The 17,754-nt window shown below is 43.2% G+C and overlaps 1 protein-coding gene across 3 annotated transcripts in view; it reads left to right on the forward strand.

The window, feature by feature from the left end:
- LOC309559633 (homeobox protein meis3) overlaps positions 1-16,472 on the forward strand; it is a 73,824-nt gene extending 57,352 nt beyond the window's left edge. Inside the window, exons 9-13 of one of the 3 annotated variants that reach the window (XM_082262971.1) lie at positions 89-165; positions 1,080-1,138; positions 2,676-2,765; positions 4,136-4,223; positions 15,670-15,808. In XM_082262971.1, the coding sequence (XP_082119097.1) occupies positions 89-165; positions 1,080-1,138; positions 2,676-2,765; positions 4,136-4,194 (285 nt within the window). In that variant the 3' untranslated portion in view covers positions 4,195-4,223; positions 15,670-15,808. Of the gene's footprint in view, positions 1-88; positions 166-1,079; positions 1,139-2,675; positions 2,766-4,135; positions 4,224-15,669 lie in introns of all 3 variants that reach the window. The other 2 variants (XM_082262972.1, XM_082262970.1) reach the window with 2 other exon arrangements.
- The last annotated feature ends 1,282 nt before the right edge of the window (positions 16,473-17,754 follow it).

Genomic DNA, 17,754 nt, shown 5'->3' on the forward strand with positions numbered 1-17,754 from the left:
TTTTGTTTGATATATTTGGCCCTTTGATTGAGTTGGGTCCTATTTGTTCAATCTGTGGTAATCAAATATTTTCTTTTTCTCCTTGAAGCACCCATATCCCTCAGAAGAACAAAAGAAACAGCTTGCACAGGACACAGGGCTTACGATACTTCAGGTCAATAATTGGTAAGTAGTCTTAAAATCTCACCTTAGTCTTAGATTAAAGTTTTTTTTACAAAACTGAAAGAACTGTTCTTGATACCAACAGCAACCATCCAGACCCATTCTTTTATTTGTCCATATGGCACAGAAAATGGAGAACCTGGATACTGTTGGCAGCAAGAATGGTTATTCAGTCACTTCTATCCATGGTGCCAAATATTCTGGGAATTCTGTTCACAAAAAGTCAGTAACACTGAATTTTACACCTGAAAGCGGCGTTCCGGCCTATTTTGCAACTTTAGTGATTCCTGGAGTGCTCGCTATGCTGATCAACAATTGGGCATTTTCAATTTTTTTCGGGGGCCCCTTACCTTATTTTCAGGGCATTTTTGATTGTACTTCCTCCTTCTCCCCCCTCTGTGGCCACGGCCACCGACATCACTTCCGCCTTTGCATTGCATCCTGGGAGCTGTTTGTCATGACTCCCAGGAGGCTGGAATCAGGAAGAACTCCCAGAATACTACCTGGAATCAGGAAGAAGGACACAGCAGATTACACTGTGGCTTCAGATGCCCACATCCAAGATGGTCATGCTCAGACAGAGCTTTTAAAAGTAAGATTTTTACTAAAATCCAATACTATACACCTTGTAAGTATGAGAATAGCGGTTCTGTAAAGGGCGATGGATTAGTATTATAGGGGTATTTTTAGTTAAAAAAGGTATTTGAGGCCGGAACTCCGCTTTAATACGAATAGTATATCTTCTGCATGTACTGTGAATAAACAGCAAAAAATGTAGAACTAATTTCTTGCCACCAGAATTAATTTGGTCACTAAGGTAAACAAGTTCACTAATTTTATTGTATAAAGTACCATTGTGGGCGACTTTTAAGACCTGTTCTTATTGTCCCAAAACATTCCTTCTCTTTGGGATACAGGTTCATTAATGCAAGAAGACGGATCGTTCAGCCGATGATTGACCAATCAAACCGCACAGGTAAGTGGCATTGACCTGGGATGTTTACTTCCTATTTTTTAGTGAGGTCTACTATACGTAGCCAGGTTCTATTATAATGTAGAATTAGGCCAAGTAGTTCCACATTAGGGCAGCAGATCTTGTCAACCAAGAAAAAATAACATATGTATTTATAACGTAGATGATTCATATTCCTAATGCAATCTTCTGCGCTTAAAGAAAACATGCCATGAGAAAAAATGTGGGTCTCCTATTGCTGTCCCCTATCTGAAAATGCTAGATACCTGTCCTTCTCTGGCTTTAATGAGTCTCATACCTGTCCTTCTCTGGCTTTAATAATGAGTCTCTTATGCCTCGTACACATGCAACGATTGTTGGCCGACCGATCGGCCGTCTTTTGTCCAGTGTTGTTGTGTTGGTTGAAATGTGCTCTAGACTGCACACAAATTTTCTCGGCCAACAAAAACCAACTTCAGAAGTGATGTCATGAGCTGGTTAACTTTCCGTGTGTTTTTTCTTCTCTGGGCATGCCCAGTCTTGCTCATCTGATTTTTGTCTGCCGAAATCTGTACTGACTGATGGAAAATCGGCCGTTCTGTTGACGGCCAACAAAAATTTTATAGCATGCACACCAGATTTTGTTCGGCCGAAAAGTCGGAGTCGGTTGTCGGAAGCATCATACTAACAAGCCGAAAATCGGCCGATCGGACGTTGGCCGAAAATTCACGGCCAACAATCGTTGCGTGTGTACGAGGCTTTAGTCAAAAAAACATGCAGCTAGTGAAGTTAGAACTCCTGGTCTGCATATTTATTAATGTAAAAAGCTACAAATTCCTTTGAATGAGCCCAGGAACTGGCATTGCATAAGTAAAGCTTTAAAAGCCTATTGTTTTTCTCAGCACAGGTTTTCTTTCTAAAAGAAAAATCAAGTTAGACTACCCTGCATGCACTGGGTATAAAGAAAACCTGTCACTAAAGCAAATAATCCGTCTGTTCAAAAGGGCACCAAAACATGCTGCAAATACCATTGGGACTTCTTAAATCGCTTTCTGGGCTGCCTAGAAGTCCCTGAAGCCTGGGATGTGCAGTTTCTGAATTTTAGCCGAAATAGGGGCTCTATGTCAGATCACTGCAGCAAAATATACATTGTTGCATGGTTTGGAAGCAACCTAGAGTATGTAAAGCATGTTTTAGAAGTTACACAGATATTGGAAGATATTGAATTAGTATCTATGCAAGCTAGTACAGTATAGCTTAATGGCAGGATCAATTGGATTTTGTAGTACATTGCACTATGAATGACCAGCATATACATAAAAAAATATGACCATTCAAGAGCCACTTTGTGGCTCTTATAAGAGCTCCAGGTTTGTGCAGATCATCCATTGGGCCAGATAGACACAACAAAGTAAAATATGAAGGTTGGGGGAAAGAAAAGTTAACATAATAGCGAAAATAAAGATTAGCCATTAAATAAGTCAAAAATATAAATTGTGAAAAAGGTTACCACATGGTAATTAGCAGAACCCAGTCTAATGAATTGTTCATGTTACCGCAGGTCAAGGTGGTGCGCCTTATAGCCCCGACGGTCAGAACATGGGGGGATTCGTCATGGATGGCCAGCAGCACATGGGAATCCGCCCACCAGGTGAGAGTTGGGACGGTGACATTGGGGGATACGAGGGAGCAGATAGAGGAGTATTGTATGATACAGTAGTCACACTTTTCCACTTATACCCAGATTTGTCTGCTATTTATTAATGCTTATTTAATACATGTAGCCTTAGATATATAGTATGTGGAGGGATCTGATTTTGCACAGGAGAAAGAAGGTAGTAAAGTGCCATGACACTATTTTACTGATATGGGAAGGTAAAAAAACTTTGAAGGAAACGGGGGAGCTGCCATTGCAGAAACAATAAATATGGCTGCTAGCGATAACCAAGCTGGGCAATATGCTTTAAGAATGAGTGGTCCACCACTGCAGCCTTTATGTTTTTTTCTATGACATGTTCCCATAAAAGATGCAGGCTTTGTGCTGCCGTCATCGGGGCTTCACTACCTTGTGAGTCTCTAACCTGAACCAAGCATGCAGCCATAGAAGTTTGGAGGTCTGAAAGCATGAATGTTCAGTTCAGGGACTCACAACCTTTGGCAGCTTCCATCCTTTTATCTGTACATATGTATCTGTAGTGTAAGCTCAGATGTTAGAGGCAGTGTATTTGATGAACCCCCCTTTTACTAATATTCTTGGGACAAAATCAAGCAGCTTTCATTCTGCTGTAGTTTATATTATGTCCTTATGTTATCCCCTTTATTGTCTAGTTTTGCTGAGCATTGGAGGATGTTAGGGTGCTCTTGTATAATAGCATTTGGGTTGAAAATTGCTCTATGAGAATTAACCAGATGCTCTAATTCACAGGCTTAAGCTGGCCATACACAGATTGAATTTCATCCAGTTTGTGATGAACGGGACAAGATTCAATCAGTGGTGGCTCTGTTGGCACCCTACCACCCAACATCCTTCGATCTGAAAATCAAAGGAGCTAGGCAGATTCTTCTCAGCTGATCAGTAACTGAAGCCAATCAGCTGCAGTCACTGTTTGGTAGCACCCACTGTATTTTGAGAACACAATAGCCTCAGTGGGAGATTTATCCATCCGGGCTTGCAGTGTGGATGAAGGAATCTGTTTTTTTATCATTTAACTCTCAGGTTGAACAAAAAGATCAATTAATGTATGGCCAGCTTAAGATACACATTCTGATGATAGGCTAGCCATTAATGTGGTCACTGGGTTATGGTCTTGCAGATACTGCCTAAAACAAGTTATTGAACTTGGGCACAAAGAATTGCCAGTTTGGCAGTACATGCCTGGCAAGCTCAGTGGCTACATTGACTTGGTGCTTTTTGAAGTGAGCAAGAGGGCAAACTGACCAGGACAGGTAATATACGGCATGTGGGGTGGTGACTGTACCACAGTGTTATTCTTGCAGTCTTAGTTGCCTGTCTTCCCCTAGGAGCCATGGGAGGCTTAGGCATGGCCGTAGGTATGGAAGGGCAGTGGCACTACATGTAACCCCCTGCCACCTTTCTGGTACTAGGGATGTAAGTAACTATTTATATATACTTTATTTTTTTACCTGCAACGGGAGGGGCAGGGTGCTTGTCAATCACAATTTCCCCTTAAACTCTGTCATTCTATACACACATCACCCTTACCCTTCTCTCTCATGTTGTCACACCACGTGTAATGCCTTCCTCACAGATGTCACATGCATGTACATCACTGCATGTGTGGTATTTGAAGTATGGATGAAATGTTGGCACAGACTCAATCACTTGGCTTTTCATGAACTTCAGTTGTTTTCTCACAGCAGATGAAACCAGTATTTGGGCCAAACTAATTTTCCTGAGCCCCCCGACCATCAGAATAATAGGAATAACATGCTTAGTCAACAAAACAGTTCTCTTCGCAGTGTGCAGATATACAAGAAATACGGGCAGTAAGGGATTTCTGGGGGGGTGAGGGCACATGAACAGAGATGAAGAAAGAATAAATACTGTTGCCCATACCAGCCAGATTCCAGCTACTTTTTCATTACATGAGAAAAATATTGCAACTCAGATGTGATTGGTTGTCATGAGCAACACTTTTCTTATTTTATTTATTCATCAGATTCAAAGTAGACTTTCAGCCATTATGCAAAGGGAGAATATAAAAAAAAAGTAATATAAGAACAAACACATTCATTCTGTAGTCTGTCCTAAGAGTTTGTTTGCTGGTGAAGCCTATTGCAACTTTAAGTCCCGGTTTACACTACCGCGACTTGTCAGGCTTGTCCATTCAGTGCAATGGGAACCGTGCTAATAGGAGCGACTCAAGTCGCTCCGACTTAGAAAATAGTTCCTGTACTACTTTTGACCGAAGTCGGAGTGACTTGCATTGACTTCCATTATGTGAAGTCCGTGCAAGTCGCGCCGAAGTCGCGGTGCACGGCGACTTCACTAGTCGCCCCCCAAGTCGGATTGCCATAGTGTGAACCGACACTAAAAAGTCCACTTTTGTTCATGTCAAACTAGAATTCTTTAAACTGGTGATTTTGGGCAAGCTGTACTAGGTGTGTACTCGCACGGGCAGTTTTAAATGTTCCTGAGCACGATGCACCCCCCCCCCCCCCGGTCTGGTTTGTTTCGGTAGCGTGAGCTTTCTGAACCATGCCCAGGTACGGTTAAGCATACCGTGCCTGGGACCGCCTGGAAAAGGAGTATGGTTTAGTTGTAGTTCAGTACAATTTGCTTATTGAGAGCGCAAACTGTGCCTGAGCATGGAACTATCCATAGATAACTGAGGACAGAAGCAGAGATCACTGTGTTTTCACAGAGATGATGACATAAGAATACCTGGGAAGGCTTCCTTTGAAGCACAGTGTGAGGGCAAACTAGCAAGGGTGTGGGGCTAACCGAACGCAAGTCAAGGTCAGTTCAACCATGCCCAGTGGGAGTAAGTAGACATTGTTGGTCTACTTTACATGGCTGTCTCTGCCATTATTACTTTGAGTCACTGCCCTGGAACAAGCATATTCTTAAGCCAGCCATAGATGGTTCAAATCTCAGCAGGGCTGCTAGCAATAATCACTGTGTTCTCCAGGGATGGCTTCCTCGACCCCCCCCCCCCCCCCATAATAGCTTAGTGGGAGGGATTCCCCCAACAACACTGACTGTGCTGATGAGGGAATCAAGCGATTTTGGTTGCAGGAAAGAAAATTGCATCATCTATGGCCTGCCGAAGTGAAAACAAACACAGAAGTTAGTAGTTCAGCCTGACAGCCAGAGAATTACCATATTCAGTAGAAGTCATCAATGGCTGCCCACATATTTCCTAAGCTGGCCATACACTAGTAGATTTTCAAGCGAACATTCATACAAAAAATCTCAGTACATTTGATAACTTCACAAACATCGTTTGAAAGTACTTCCACTATTTGTTTGCTTTTACATTCAATTTTGAATGTTTGTCTGTTTTAGATTTTCTCACCACTGTGGTTGAAACCAAAAGTCAGTTTAACCTACTAACAATTAGAATATTAAACAAACGTCCTTAAAGCGGTTGTATCCTCCTAAACAAAAAAAAAAAACCCTGCAGGAGAAAGGCATAATGAGCTAGTATGCATCGCATACTAGCTCAACATGAAATACTTACCTTAAAACGAAGCCCGGACACGTTCGTCCGGACACTGCTGAGGCAGCTGACGTCTTACCTCGGCGTCTCTTCCTGGTTTGGTGGCTCCGGTGCTGTGAGTGGCCGGAGCTGCGATGACGTCATTCCCGCACATGCCCGCGGGAGTTTTCTTTCCGGCAAGGAGCCAGCAAAGAGTTCTGAAGGTCCGCCGGACCTTCAGAGCGCATGCGCCGCTGGTGTCAGCGGCTACATGCAGGGGAAATATCTCCTAAACCGTGAAGGTTTAGGAGATATTCATTTTACCTACAGGTATGCCTTATCATAGGCTTACCTGTAGGTAAAAGTTTATTGGCGGAGTATACTACCGCTTTAAAATGACGAATTTGTAATTCAATTCTAGTAGTGTATGGTCAGCATTAGTATAGGTGGTATAGGGATCTGTCACAGATCAGAAGCTTTCTTCTCCCCAGCTGAATATTCACTTTAGAGCATTGACTTTAATCTACAGTGCTGGTACCAGCCAAAAGTTGGGCGAAAACAGCTTCTATTACAGTGCTTTGAAAAAGTATTCATACCCTTTGAAATTTTCTACGTCATGTAACAACCAGAAACGTAAATGTATTTTAGTGGGATTTTATGTGATAGGCCAACACAAAGTGGCACATAATTGTGAAGTGGAAGGAAAATGATAAACGGTTTTCAAATTTTTTTACAAATAAATATCTGAAAAGTGTGGCATGCATTTGTATTCAGCCCCCCTGAGTCAATACTTTGTAGAACAACCTTTCACTGCAATTACAGCTGCAAGTCTATTTGGGGATGTCTCTTCCAGCTTTGCACATCTAGACGGTGACATTTTTGCTCATTCTTCTTTGCAAAATGGCTCAATCTCTGTCAGTTTGGATGGAGACCGTCTGTGAACAGCAATTTTCAAGTCTTGCCACAGGATCTCAATTGGATTTTGATCTGAACTTTGACTGGGCCATTGAAACAGATGAATATGCTTTGATCTAAACCATTCCATTTGTAGCTCTGGCTGTATGTTTAGGGTCGTTGTCCTGCTGGAAGGTGAACCTCCGTCCCAGTATCAAGTCTTTTGCAGGTTTTCTCCTAAAATTGCCCTGTATTTGGCTCCATCCATCTTCCCATAAACTCTGACCAGCTTCCATGTCTCTGCTGAAGAAAAGCATTCCCACAACATGATGCTGCCACCACCATGTTTCACGGTGGGAATAGTGTGTTCAGGATGATGTGCAGTGTTAGTTTTCCGCTACACATAGCGTTTTGCATTTAGGCCAAAAAGTGTCCCCCACAAGGCTTTTTGCTAACTGCAAATAGAACCTCTAATGGCTTTCTTTCAACAATGGCTTTCTTCTTGCCACTCTTCCACAAAGACCAGATTTGTGGAGTGCACGACTAATAGTTGTCCTGTGGACAGATTCTCCCACCTGAGCTGTGGATCTCTGCAGCTCCTCCAGAGTTACCATGGTGGACGGCCATGTCTTGGTAGGTTTGCAGTTGTGCCATACTCTTTCCATTTTCGGATGATGGATTGAACAGTGCTCTGTGAGATGTTCAAAGCTTGGGATATTTTTTTTTATAATCTAACCCTGCTTTAAACCTTGCACAACTTTATCCCTGATGTGTCTGGTGTGTTCCGTGGCTTTCATGATGCTGTTTGTTCACTAAGGTTCTCGAACAAACCTCTGAGAACTTCACAGAACAGCTGTATTTAACCACTTAAGCCCCGGAAGATTTTACCCCCATTCCGACCAGGGGGTATTTTGCGATTCGGCACTGCGTGATTTTAACGGACAATTGTGCGGTCGTGCGACGCTGTACCTAAAGGAATTTGATGTCCCTTTTTTCCCACAAACAGAGCTTTCTTTTGGTGGTATTTGATCACCTGTGCGATTTTTTGATCATGCGCTATAAACAAAAAAAGAGCGTCAATTTTGCAAAAATAACAATATTTTTTTCACATTTTTTTATATGAAATTCCCCCCCAAAAAATTGTAAAAATCAAAATTTTTTAACATTTTCGGCCAATTTGTTTTATGCTACATATGTTTGGTAAAAAAAAATCGCAAAAAGCGTATTTTGATTGGTTTGTGCAAAAGTTATCGCGTTTACTAACAAAGGGAAAGATTTTTGTAATTTTTGTTGTTGTTTTTTTTTTAACGCGTAATGGCGGCGATCTGCGATTTTTTTTGCGGGACTGCGACATTGGGGCGGACAGATCGGACCCTTGACTGACATTTTTGACACTTTTGGGGTTACCAGTGACATGACTGCAGTAATCAGTGCTATACATATGCACTGTTACTGTAAAATGACACTGGCAGGGAAGGGGTTAATTTTATTGGAGAGGAAGGGGTTAATGAATGCCTGGTGCTTACTAACGTGTGTGGGGGGAGGTGACTGAGTGACACAGGGACAGATCGCATGTTCAGCTATGCTGAACCCTGCAATCTGTCACTGTTTGTCACTTAGGAGATCCGCCCGCTTTGTTTACACAAGCGGGCGGATCTCCAGACTCGATTCCCCGACGATCGGGGAAGAGCGGCGGCGATCGCCGCTGCTCCTCCCCTGGCCCGACTCCCGCTGTGACTGAAAACAGCGGGAGCACGCCTCCGGCGGTGCGCGAGCGCCGCACAGAAGGGGAGGAGTCCAGCGACGTAGGTCTACGTCGCTGGACGGAATCGAGCCACTTTGCCGCAGTACAGTCCCAGTGACTGGTCAGCAAGTGGTTAACTTACACACAGGTAGACTTTATTTACTAATTAGGCAACTTGAATGCAATTGGTTCCACTAGATTTTAGTTAGGGGTATCAGAGTAAAGGGGGCTGAATACAAATGCACGCCATACTTTTCAGATATTTATTTGTAAAAAAAAATTGAAAACCATTTATTATTTTCCTTCCACTTTACAGTTATTTACCACTTTTATTGGTCTATCACATAAAACCCCCAAAAAATACATTTACGTTTTTTTACGTTGTAACATGACAAAATGTGGAAAATGTCAAGGGGTATGAATACTTTTTCAAGGCACTGTATATTGTTTTGTGACACATATTTTGCATTGTTACAGATTTATTTTGGAAGCAGTACATTAAATACATAACAATGTAGAAGTTACATGGAGATATGTATTTCATGGGTCTCATAGCTAAAAGGATTTGCAAGCATTATCCATAGTAGCCAATCAGCAGCTTGCTTTCAGGATTTGAACTCGGGTTAGAAAATAACAGCGACTATGTGGCTGCTAGGTTTTTTCCATTTAGACAATTTTTAATGAGTATTCCCTGATGACTTGTAGGATAACAGGCTCACACTCCAGCAGGCTGTGTGCACCAGCTACGAGGTGACTGGAAGAGTAGGGGTTGTGAAACGCATCAAATTTAGGAACTGGGGCCAGAATGCATAGAGATGAGGAGGAGAAACCAGAACCCAACCGTAGCTGGAGAGATCAGAGCAGGGAGGTAACAGGGATGAGAGAGGGGGCTGGAGGTCCTCCCCGCATCTCAGGAATGGGGGGGGGGTGGGGCTGCGAGGAGAATTAGCTACAGAAGATGAGGACACAGGACCCCAGCAGGAGCTAATTGATAGGCAGCAAACTAAATAGTCCGTCTGTGGCGGCGTGTCGAATCACAGTGACTGCGCAGGTATGTAGATTTCTCTGCTTCCGAGCGGCGCTTTATCATGGGTCAGCGGAGGGCGCACTACGCTGCAGCGGGAAGTATTTCATTTTATAAATGAGGGAAATTATTAACCCTCGCTGACAGCTGCGGGGAACGCTTACATCAAGCGTTGCTTTGCTTTCAGATACACTGTAATTGTGGCGGAGCAGAGAATTAGCTCATGTGAAGATGAAGGAGACCTCATATCAAAAGTAACATAGATTGTTGTATTAACTGACACATTGCAGAGAGTGAAGAAGATGAATTATCCCCCCCTGGAGGAGCATCACTGCCTACAAATACATCTCCAGTCTATCTGCCTGGCGCTTTGTCAGCATCTGGTGCTGGGACAGCCATAGGCAGGCGGGTAGTTCTCTATTACCAGATTTGCTTGACATCAAAGCAGTTGTCACGTGACTCTATCCATCATGACAACTGCACCCAAGTTGGCGCAACTGCGCATTTGGAGCAGGAGCAAAGGATCAAAGGTCATGAAGAGCAGCAACTACCGGCTCCTAGGCTAGGTTCAAACTGCTGTGATCTGACTTTGATCTGATTTTCAGTTCAATTATTTAGTGAAACTTTGATAAGGTCTGCATTTTAGACACCGGATATCTCCTCTGCCCTTACAGTGGTAGTATACAGATTTTTGTGACTTTTACCTACAGGTAAGCCTATAATAAGGCTTACCTGTAGGTACAATTAATATCTCCTAAACCTGCACGGTTTAGGAGATATTTGCCCTGCATGCAGCCGCTGACGCTAGCTCTGAATGTCCAGCGAACCTTCAGGGTTCCTTGCCAGGAAGTTTCCGGAAAGTTAAAACCCCGGGGTTATGTCATCGCGGCTCCGGCCACTCACAGCGCCAGAGCCGCCGAACCTGGAAGAGACACCGAGGGATCATGTCCGCTCCCACAGCGGTGTCCGGGGATCCGTGTCGGGGCTTCGTTCTAAGGTAAGTATTTCATAATGAGCTAGTATTTTTTTTTTTGAGTATGCTACCGCTTTAAAAGCTTTGGATCATACCAGGATCGGTATGATCTAGTGCTTTTTTCAAACCAGTAATGGTTTGTTTACAACCAAGTGACTAAATATTCGTCTAGTTTCTTAAACCATAGAGCAGTGTTTCTCAACTCCAGTCCTCAGGGCACACTAACAGGCCAGATTTTAGGTATTACCTTGGGGGGATTTAGACTAGAATACTGCAATCACTGAGCAGCAAATGATATCACCTGTGATATATTTCAGTTATCTTGCAAACCTGGCCTGTTATTGTGCCCTGAGGACTGGAGTTGAGAAACGCTGCCATAGAGGATATTGGGGCTGTTCTGTTCCTGATCAACTCTATGGTCAGTCAGCGAAACCCTGGCTGCAGTCCTGGGATCCCCTGCGGGCCCTCCCACCGTTTGTAAAAGCCATCCATTGGCTATTTAGCTGCTTAGATTGCTTTTACATGAAAGTTCCCCACTGGCCAAAAAAAACAGCAGCTGGAGGCATCATCCCGGTATAACCACAAGTTCCGCGATGTACGGGTACGGGTGGGGCAAGTGGTTAAGTTGGTCACATGATACTCGTTTTTTTTGGTGAAGTCATGTAAATTCTTTATTTGTATAGATGAAAATGGTTGTTATCTCAGGGCTGGGATACAGCATCAATGTTCCTATAGACTAGCCTTTTTTAACCTGTTTAATACAGAGGAACCCTTGAAATAATTGTAATGTCATGGGGAACCCTTGCTAAATTATTACATCTCTAGCTCATTGCACATTTCTTTGGTCAGTAAGATGTAAATATAATAGTACATAAAAGAATTTAGTCTATCCAGCATATTTGGTACCCAATGCAGTTTGTTTTTTTTAACACTACCCTGCTCCAGGGCCAGATATAAACGTAGGGGCTATTGGAGCTGCAGCTCCAGGCCCCTACTTTAATATAGGCCCAGTAGGGGCAGACTGATTGTTCGGCTCAGGGCCAGTAGGGGGGCCACATGAGAGGCTCCTGCCACCTTCTGCAGCAGGGGAAATATGACAGTGGGAGGTTTATGGGTGCGGTGGTAGGGGCAAATACAAGCACCAATCCCCCTCTTTGACTCTCTATGAAGCAGCTGAAAGCTGCTTCTCCTCTTCTCCCTCCTGCGACTTTCAGCTGCTTCCTTTGTGAGCCATAGAGGGAGATCAGTGCTCATAATTTCCCCCACCACCTTCACCATTCACCCCAGACTGTCCATCAGATTCCCCCTGCTCTCTGGGTTACTGATTCTTACTGTTTACAGACTGTGTTCATTCATACCTGAAGCCCTGAACCACCAAAATCCTCAGGACCAGGCCCATGATATTCCTAATCCTGCCCTGCCCTGCTCTATAGGAAAAAAAATAGCTTCAGTAACAATTGTGAATTGAAACAAAAAATAATATTGACCAGAAAAGACACACTAATAGTGAAAAATTGGCGGTCCGTGCAAAAAGTTGCTGTAGTGGTTCCATACATTGGTGGCCAATGGGAGAAGGACCCCTTATATTTATAGTCAGTGGGAGAAGGAAACTCTTAGATTGTTGACCAGTAGGAAGAGTGACCCCCCTCCCTTACATATTGATATCAGTGGTTACTAGGAGTTAAGAACTCTTCATCGCTTGAGGAACCCTAGCAACCTCTAGAGAAACCCCGGGAATCCACAGAACCCTGATTGAGAAACCCTACTATAGACAGATTAGAATGTTATCTCCAGCTTTCTAAACAAGTGTTCCCTATTGCTGACTCATGGGCTCCAGTCCACACATATTGAACACTAGATGGGCATGATTTGTAATAGGAGGATTCACAGAGGCTTTGATTGCTCATTTAGATCCCTCTTTTCATGGCCACCTGTGATGAGGTACCTAAGGGGGGAAACGTTTCAGATTATTGGAAGTTGGCCATACACGCCTTGAGTATGAGTTTCATAGTGGCCCCGTCTGCAACACCTTGATCGACAGAAGTCAATTTCTAAATCGATTTTTGTTAAAGGAGATGGGTAGAAAATGGTTGGCTGAAAAGTGCCTGCAGCCAATCAGATGCAGGTGCTGTTCAGGTATTCTGACAGCTGGAGGCGCCAATGCTGTAGCCCGCAGCGGGAGATTCGTTCGCCTGCGCTGTTAGTGTGAAAGGTGGAATCTGTTTGATTTCTTTCATACGGCCCATAGGCTGAATAAAATAAATCAATACGTATATTGGCAGCTTAAGGGAACAGTCGAGAGTGAAAAGAGCACAATGCAAATGCATGATTGGGATGATAAGTGTGTGCATGTTATGAATGGTAAACATTGTACTTGTGTAATTTCTTCTAAGTTAGATTCATTATTGTTTTAAGAATTCACATCCACCCCTTATATATGTTTTTTTTGGGAATTTTGCTTCTGTTCTAAACATACTTTTTATTATTGATGCAGAATTATACTGGGGCTCATAGAAGGGAATGGATTGATGGCATGATGGCAGAAAAGACAGAGTAGTCCATCGAGTCTACCTGTGTGTATATATATATATATATATATATATATATATATATATATATATATATATACATATACTCACTTTTGTAAGATACTGTGTATATATATATATATATATATATATATATATATATATATATATATATATATATATATATATATATATATATATACACACACACAGTATCTTACAAAAGTGAGTACACCTCTCACATTTTTGTAAATATTTTATTATATCTTTTCATGTGTCAACACTGAAGAATTGACACTTTGCTAGAATGTAAAGTAGTGAGTGTACAGCTTGTATAACAGTGTAAATTTGCTGTCCCCTCAAAATAACTCAACACACAGCCATTATTGTCTAAACCGCTGGCAACAAAAGTGAGTACACCCCTAAGTGAAATGCTCAAATTGGGCCCAAGGTGTCAATATTTTGTGTGTCCACCAATTTTTCCAGCACTGCCTTAACCCTCTTGGGCATGGAGTTCACCAGAGCTTCACAGGTTGCCACTGGAGTCCTCTTCCACTCCTCCATTACGACATCACGCAGCTGGGGGATGTTAGAGACCTTGCGCTCCTCCACCTTCTGTTTGAGGATGCCCCACAGATGCTCAATAGGGTTTAGGTCTGGAGACATGCTTGGCCAGTCCATCACTTTTACCCTCAGCTTCTTCAGCAAGGCAGTGGTCCTCTTGGAGGTGTGTTTGGAGCCGTTATCATGTTGGAATACTCCGTCTCCGAAGGGAGGGGATCATACTGTGCTTCAGTATGACACAGTACATATTAGCATTCATGGTACCCTCAATGAACTGTAGCTCCCCAGTGCTGGCAGCACTCAGGCAGCCCCAGACCATGACACTCCCACCACCATGCTTGACTGTAGGCAAGACAAACTTGTCTTTGTACTCCTCACCTGGTTGCTGCCACACAGGCTTGACACCATCTGAACCAATTACGTTTATTTTGGTCCCAGTAATCAATGTGCATAGTCTGCTTATCGTCAGCAAACTGTTTGCGGGCTTTCTTGGGCATCATCTTTAGAAGAGGCTTCCCTCTGGGATGACAGCCATGCAGACCAATTTGATGCAGTGTGCAGCGTATGGTCTAAGCACTGACAGGCTGACCCTCCACCCCTTCAACCTCTGCAGCAATGCTGGTAGCACTCAGACATCTATTTCCCAAAGACAACCTCTGGATATGACACTGGTTACATTGCACTCAACTTCTTTGGTCGACCATGGTGAGGTCTATTGTGAGTGGAACCTGTCCTGTTAAACGGCTGTATGGTCTTAGCCACCGTGCTGCAGCTCAGTTTTATGGTTTTGGCAATCTTCTTATAGCCTAGGCCATATTTATGTAGAGCAACTGTTCTTTTTTTCAGATCCCCAGAGAGTTCTTTGCCATGGGGTGCCATGTTGAACTTCCAGTGACCTGTATGAGAGAGTGATAACACTAAATTTAACACACCTGCTCCCCATTCACACCTGGGACCTTGTACCACTAACGAGTCACATGACACCGGGAAGGGAAAATGGCTAACTGGGCCCAATTTGGACATTGCCAATTAGAGGTGTACCCACTTTTGTTGCCAGCAGTTTAGACATTAATGGCTGTGTGTGGAGTTATTTTGAGGGGACAGCAAATTTACACTTTTATACAAGCTATACACTCACTACTTTACATTGCAGCAAAGTGTAATTTCTTCAGTGTTGTCACATGAAAAGATAGAATACAATATTTACAAAAATGTGAGGGGTGTACTCACTTTTTTAAAACACTGTATATATATATATTTTTTTTTTTATTGTGTTTCAGTTATTTTTTTATTTATTTATTTGTCTCGTGTTTGTCCCAAGCATGTTTTAAGCCTCTTACTGTTAATGCATGATACCCATATTAACCAATCGGGTATTTCCTTTCACCCAAAACTGACTGCTCCATTTAGGATACAGCTTTTGTGGAAATTATTTATTGCCAGTAGACAATACAAAAATATAGTAAATGAGCCCAGACTTACTGTTTTGCTGATTGTAGAATCAACAGTTTATTAGTGGTGGGAATTCCATATAGAAATGCTCATTGATTACTCCTTTCCCCTATAAACGTCTCTAGATTAGAAGGAAAATAGGATGTTGTTTAATCCAGTGAATAATCTGTATTGACTTGAAGAGCTGACATTTTCATTTCTCTTTTTCTGCCAGGCTTCCAAGGAATCCCAGGGGACTACACTGCGGCCCCGGGCTCTATGGCCATGGGATTCCCTCCAGCCGGTTACACGCCCGCCATGCCCTCGCACCCTGCCGGCCTGCGTCACGGACCTTCTTTACACTCCTACCTCCCAGGGCACCCCCATCACGCCTCCATGATTCTGCCCGCAGGCGCCTCCCCTCACCACCTGGTGTCAGCGCAGAGCCCGGCGGACGCACTTCTCAACGGTCAAAACATAGACATTCACGCTCACTAACATTCAGCCAAACCGGGTGTCAGCTTCTCTTCTAACCTTTTCTTCCAGCTTCCAAAAAAAACTATTTTCTTTAGAAAAAGGGATTTGTTTGGTCAGACTTGCTACCCCTTAGACGATTGCAGATTGCCTTCACCGCAGAACAGAGACTGATGGAAAAGCGGGGCCATGCAAGGGAAGGAAAACAAACCCCATTCTACCGTCTTCCTAAATATGCCGCAGTGTAAACTGAAGAGCTGACACTCGGTGCAAGGAAACCACTGATTTTATTTTTGTGGGTTTTTAATTTTTCACGCACACCCTCCTGACCCACAAAGCCCTTTCTATGAATGGACCAACACAGGACTCAAGTCTAAAGACAGATGAAGAGAGCAAGATCTTTGAAATCTTGTTTTTTCATTTTGTTTGGTTTTATTTTTTTTACGTCATCACTCGCAGCAGGGACTAAGTTAACTTGTACATTTTTTTAATTAATATTATAATTATTTGAGTTGATAAGTGTATTGTTTTACTTGTTTTTTATGATAAAAGAACTTGAAAAAAATCCACTGTGGATGTATATATATATAATTGTATAAATATTTATAGCACCCATAAACTTCAGGGTCTGTAGAGGAATGCCTTCCGTTTTTTATTTTATGGTCTACATTACAGTGCAGTTTTACTGTCAGTTACCCCACAATAACATCAACTAGGCATCTGCTTTCACTGAGCTTAGGTTCACCCTGCCGAGATGCAGCACATTGCATGTGAGTCGCACAGGAATCGCACCGTATTCTTGTGCAAATAATGTGCGATGTCTGTGCGTTGCGATTTGAGACACTCATTTTGTATAGCTCAAATCACTTTGCATCTACACCATAATGGTGCAGGACCCTTTTTTCTTTCTTTTGCCGCACTGGAATTAGATTGCATGGGTGTGAACACAATCCAGGGAATAATCGCAGTGCATTTTGCGAGCTGTTTTGGGGTGTAGTTAATTTATCTCTGACACCACAGCAGATCGCATGAACTCCAGGGGTAAAAAAAGAAAGTTAATCTGCATTTTTACCATTCCCTGCCTTCCCACCTGAAAACAGATATGATGGCACTCAGGTAAGTACATAGTGCTGCAGCCATTTTAATGCAACAGAACATGTATGACAGGTGACATCGCTTGCCAGACTCTCCAATATAAGTGCAAAACACTTAGCTCACAGTTGTGACGCAGTCCTATAATGCAAACAAAAAGGCATCAAGAAGTGCCAGTATTGCCTCCTGAACACTTGCAAACCTCATTGTTCCACACATTGGAAAGCAATCCACTGTGAATCACTTTTCAGCAGGGGAGGACTGGGCAAGGGGGCAATTGCCCCCTGGACCGCTCTAAAGCCCCTTAAAAAGGTTGCACCACTTCTGCCACAGACATGCCTAAAGGATTTCTGGTGAAGAAAAGTAAAAAGTCCTTGCCGCTGACCTACTGAGGATTGAAGAAAAGAAAGCAGAGGCTGGTTCCATGCCCCACTGGAGCCCCAACCGAGCTGTCCCAGCTCCCCCCAACCCAACCACACCCTGCTGGCGAGACCAGGAACCCGGTTTCGGCATGTGAGTAGAGAGTACCAGGAATGGGGGTCAGGAGGGGGCCGGGAAGAGGGGGAGTGGGAGGGGGGCTGAGTCGCTGCACCATGGGCCTCGTTGCCAGTCAGCCCTGGCTTTTCAGGGGGCTGGTAAATACTGCTGCTAGTGTGAAAAGAGCCTAAAGGTGTTCAATACAGTCAAACATATTGCATTCAAAGCAGAACTCCACAAGAACAAGACTCTCCAGGTCAATTCTATACATTTCAAG

This window comes from Pelophylax lessonae (genome assembly GCF_965119305.1).
Source record: "Pelophylax lessonae genome assembly, chromosome: 7".
Classification (NCBI taxonomy): domain Eukaryota; kingdom Metazoa; phylum Chordata; class Amphibia; order Anura; family Ranidae; genus Pelophylax; species Pelophylax lessonae.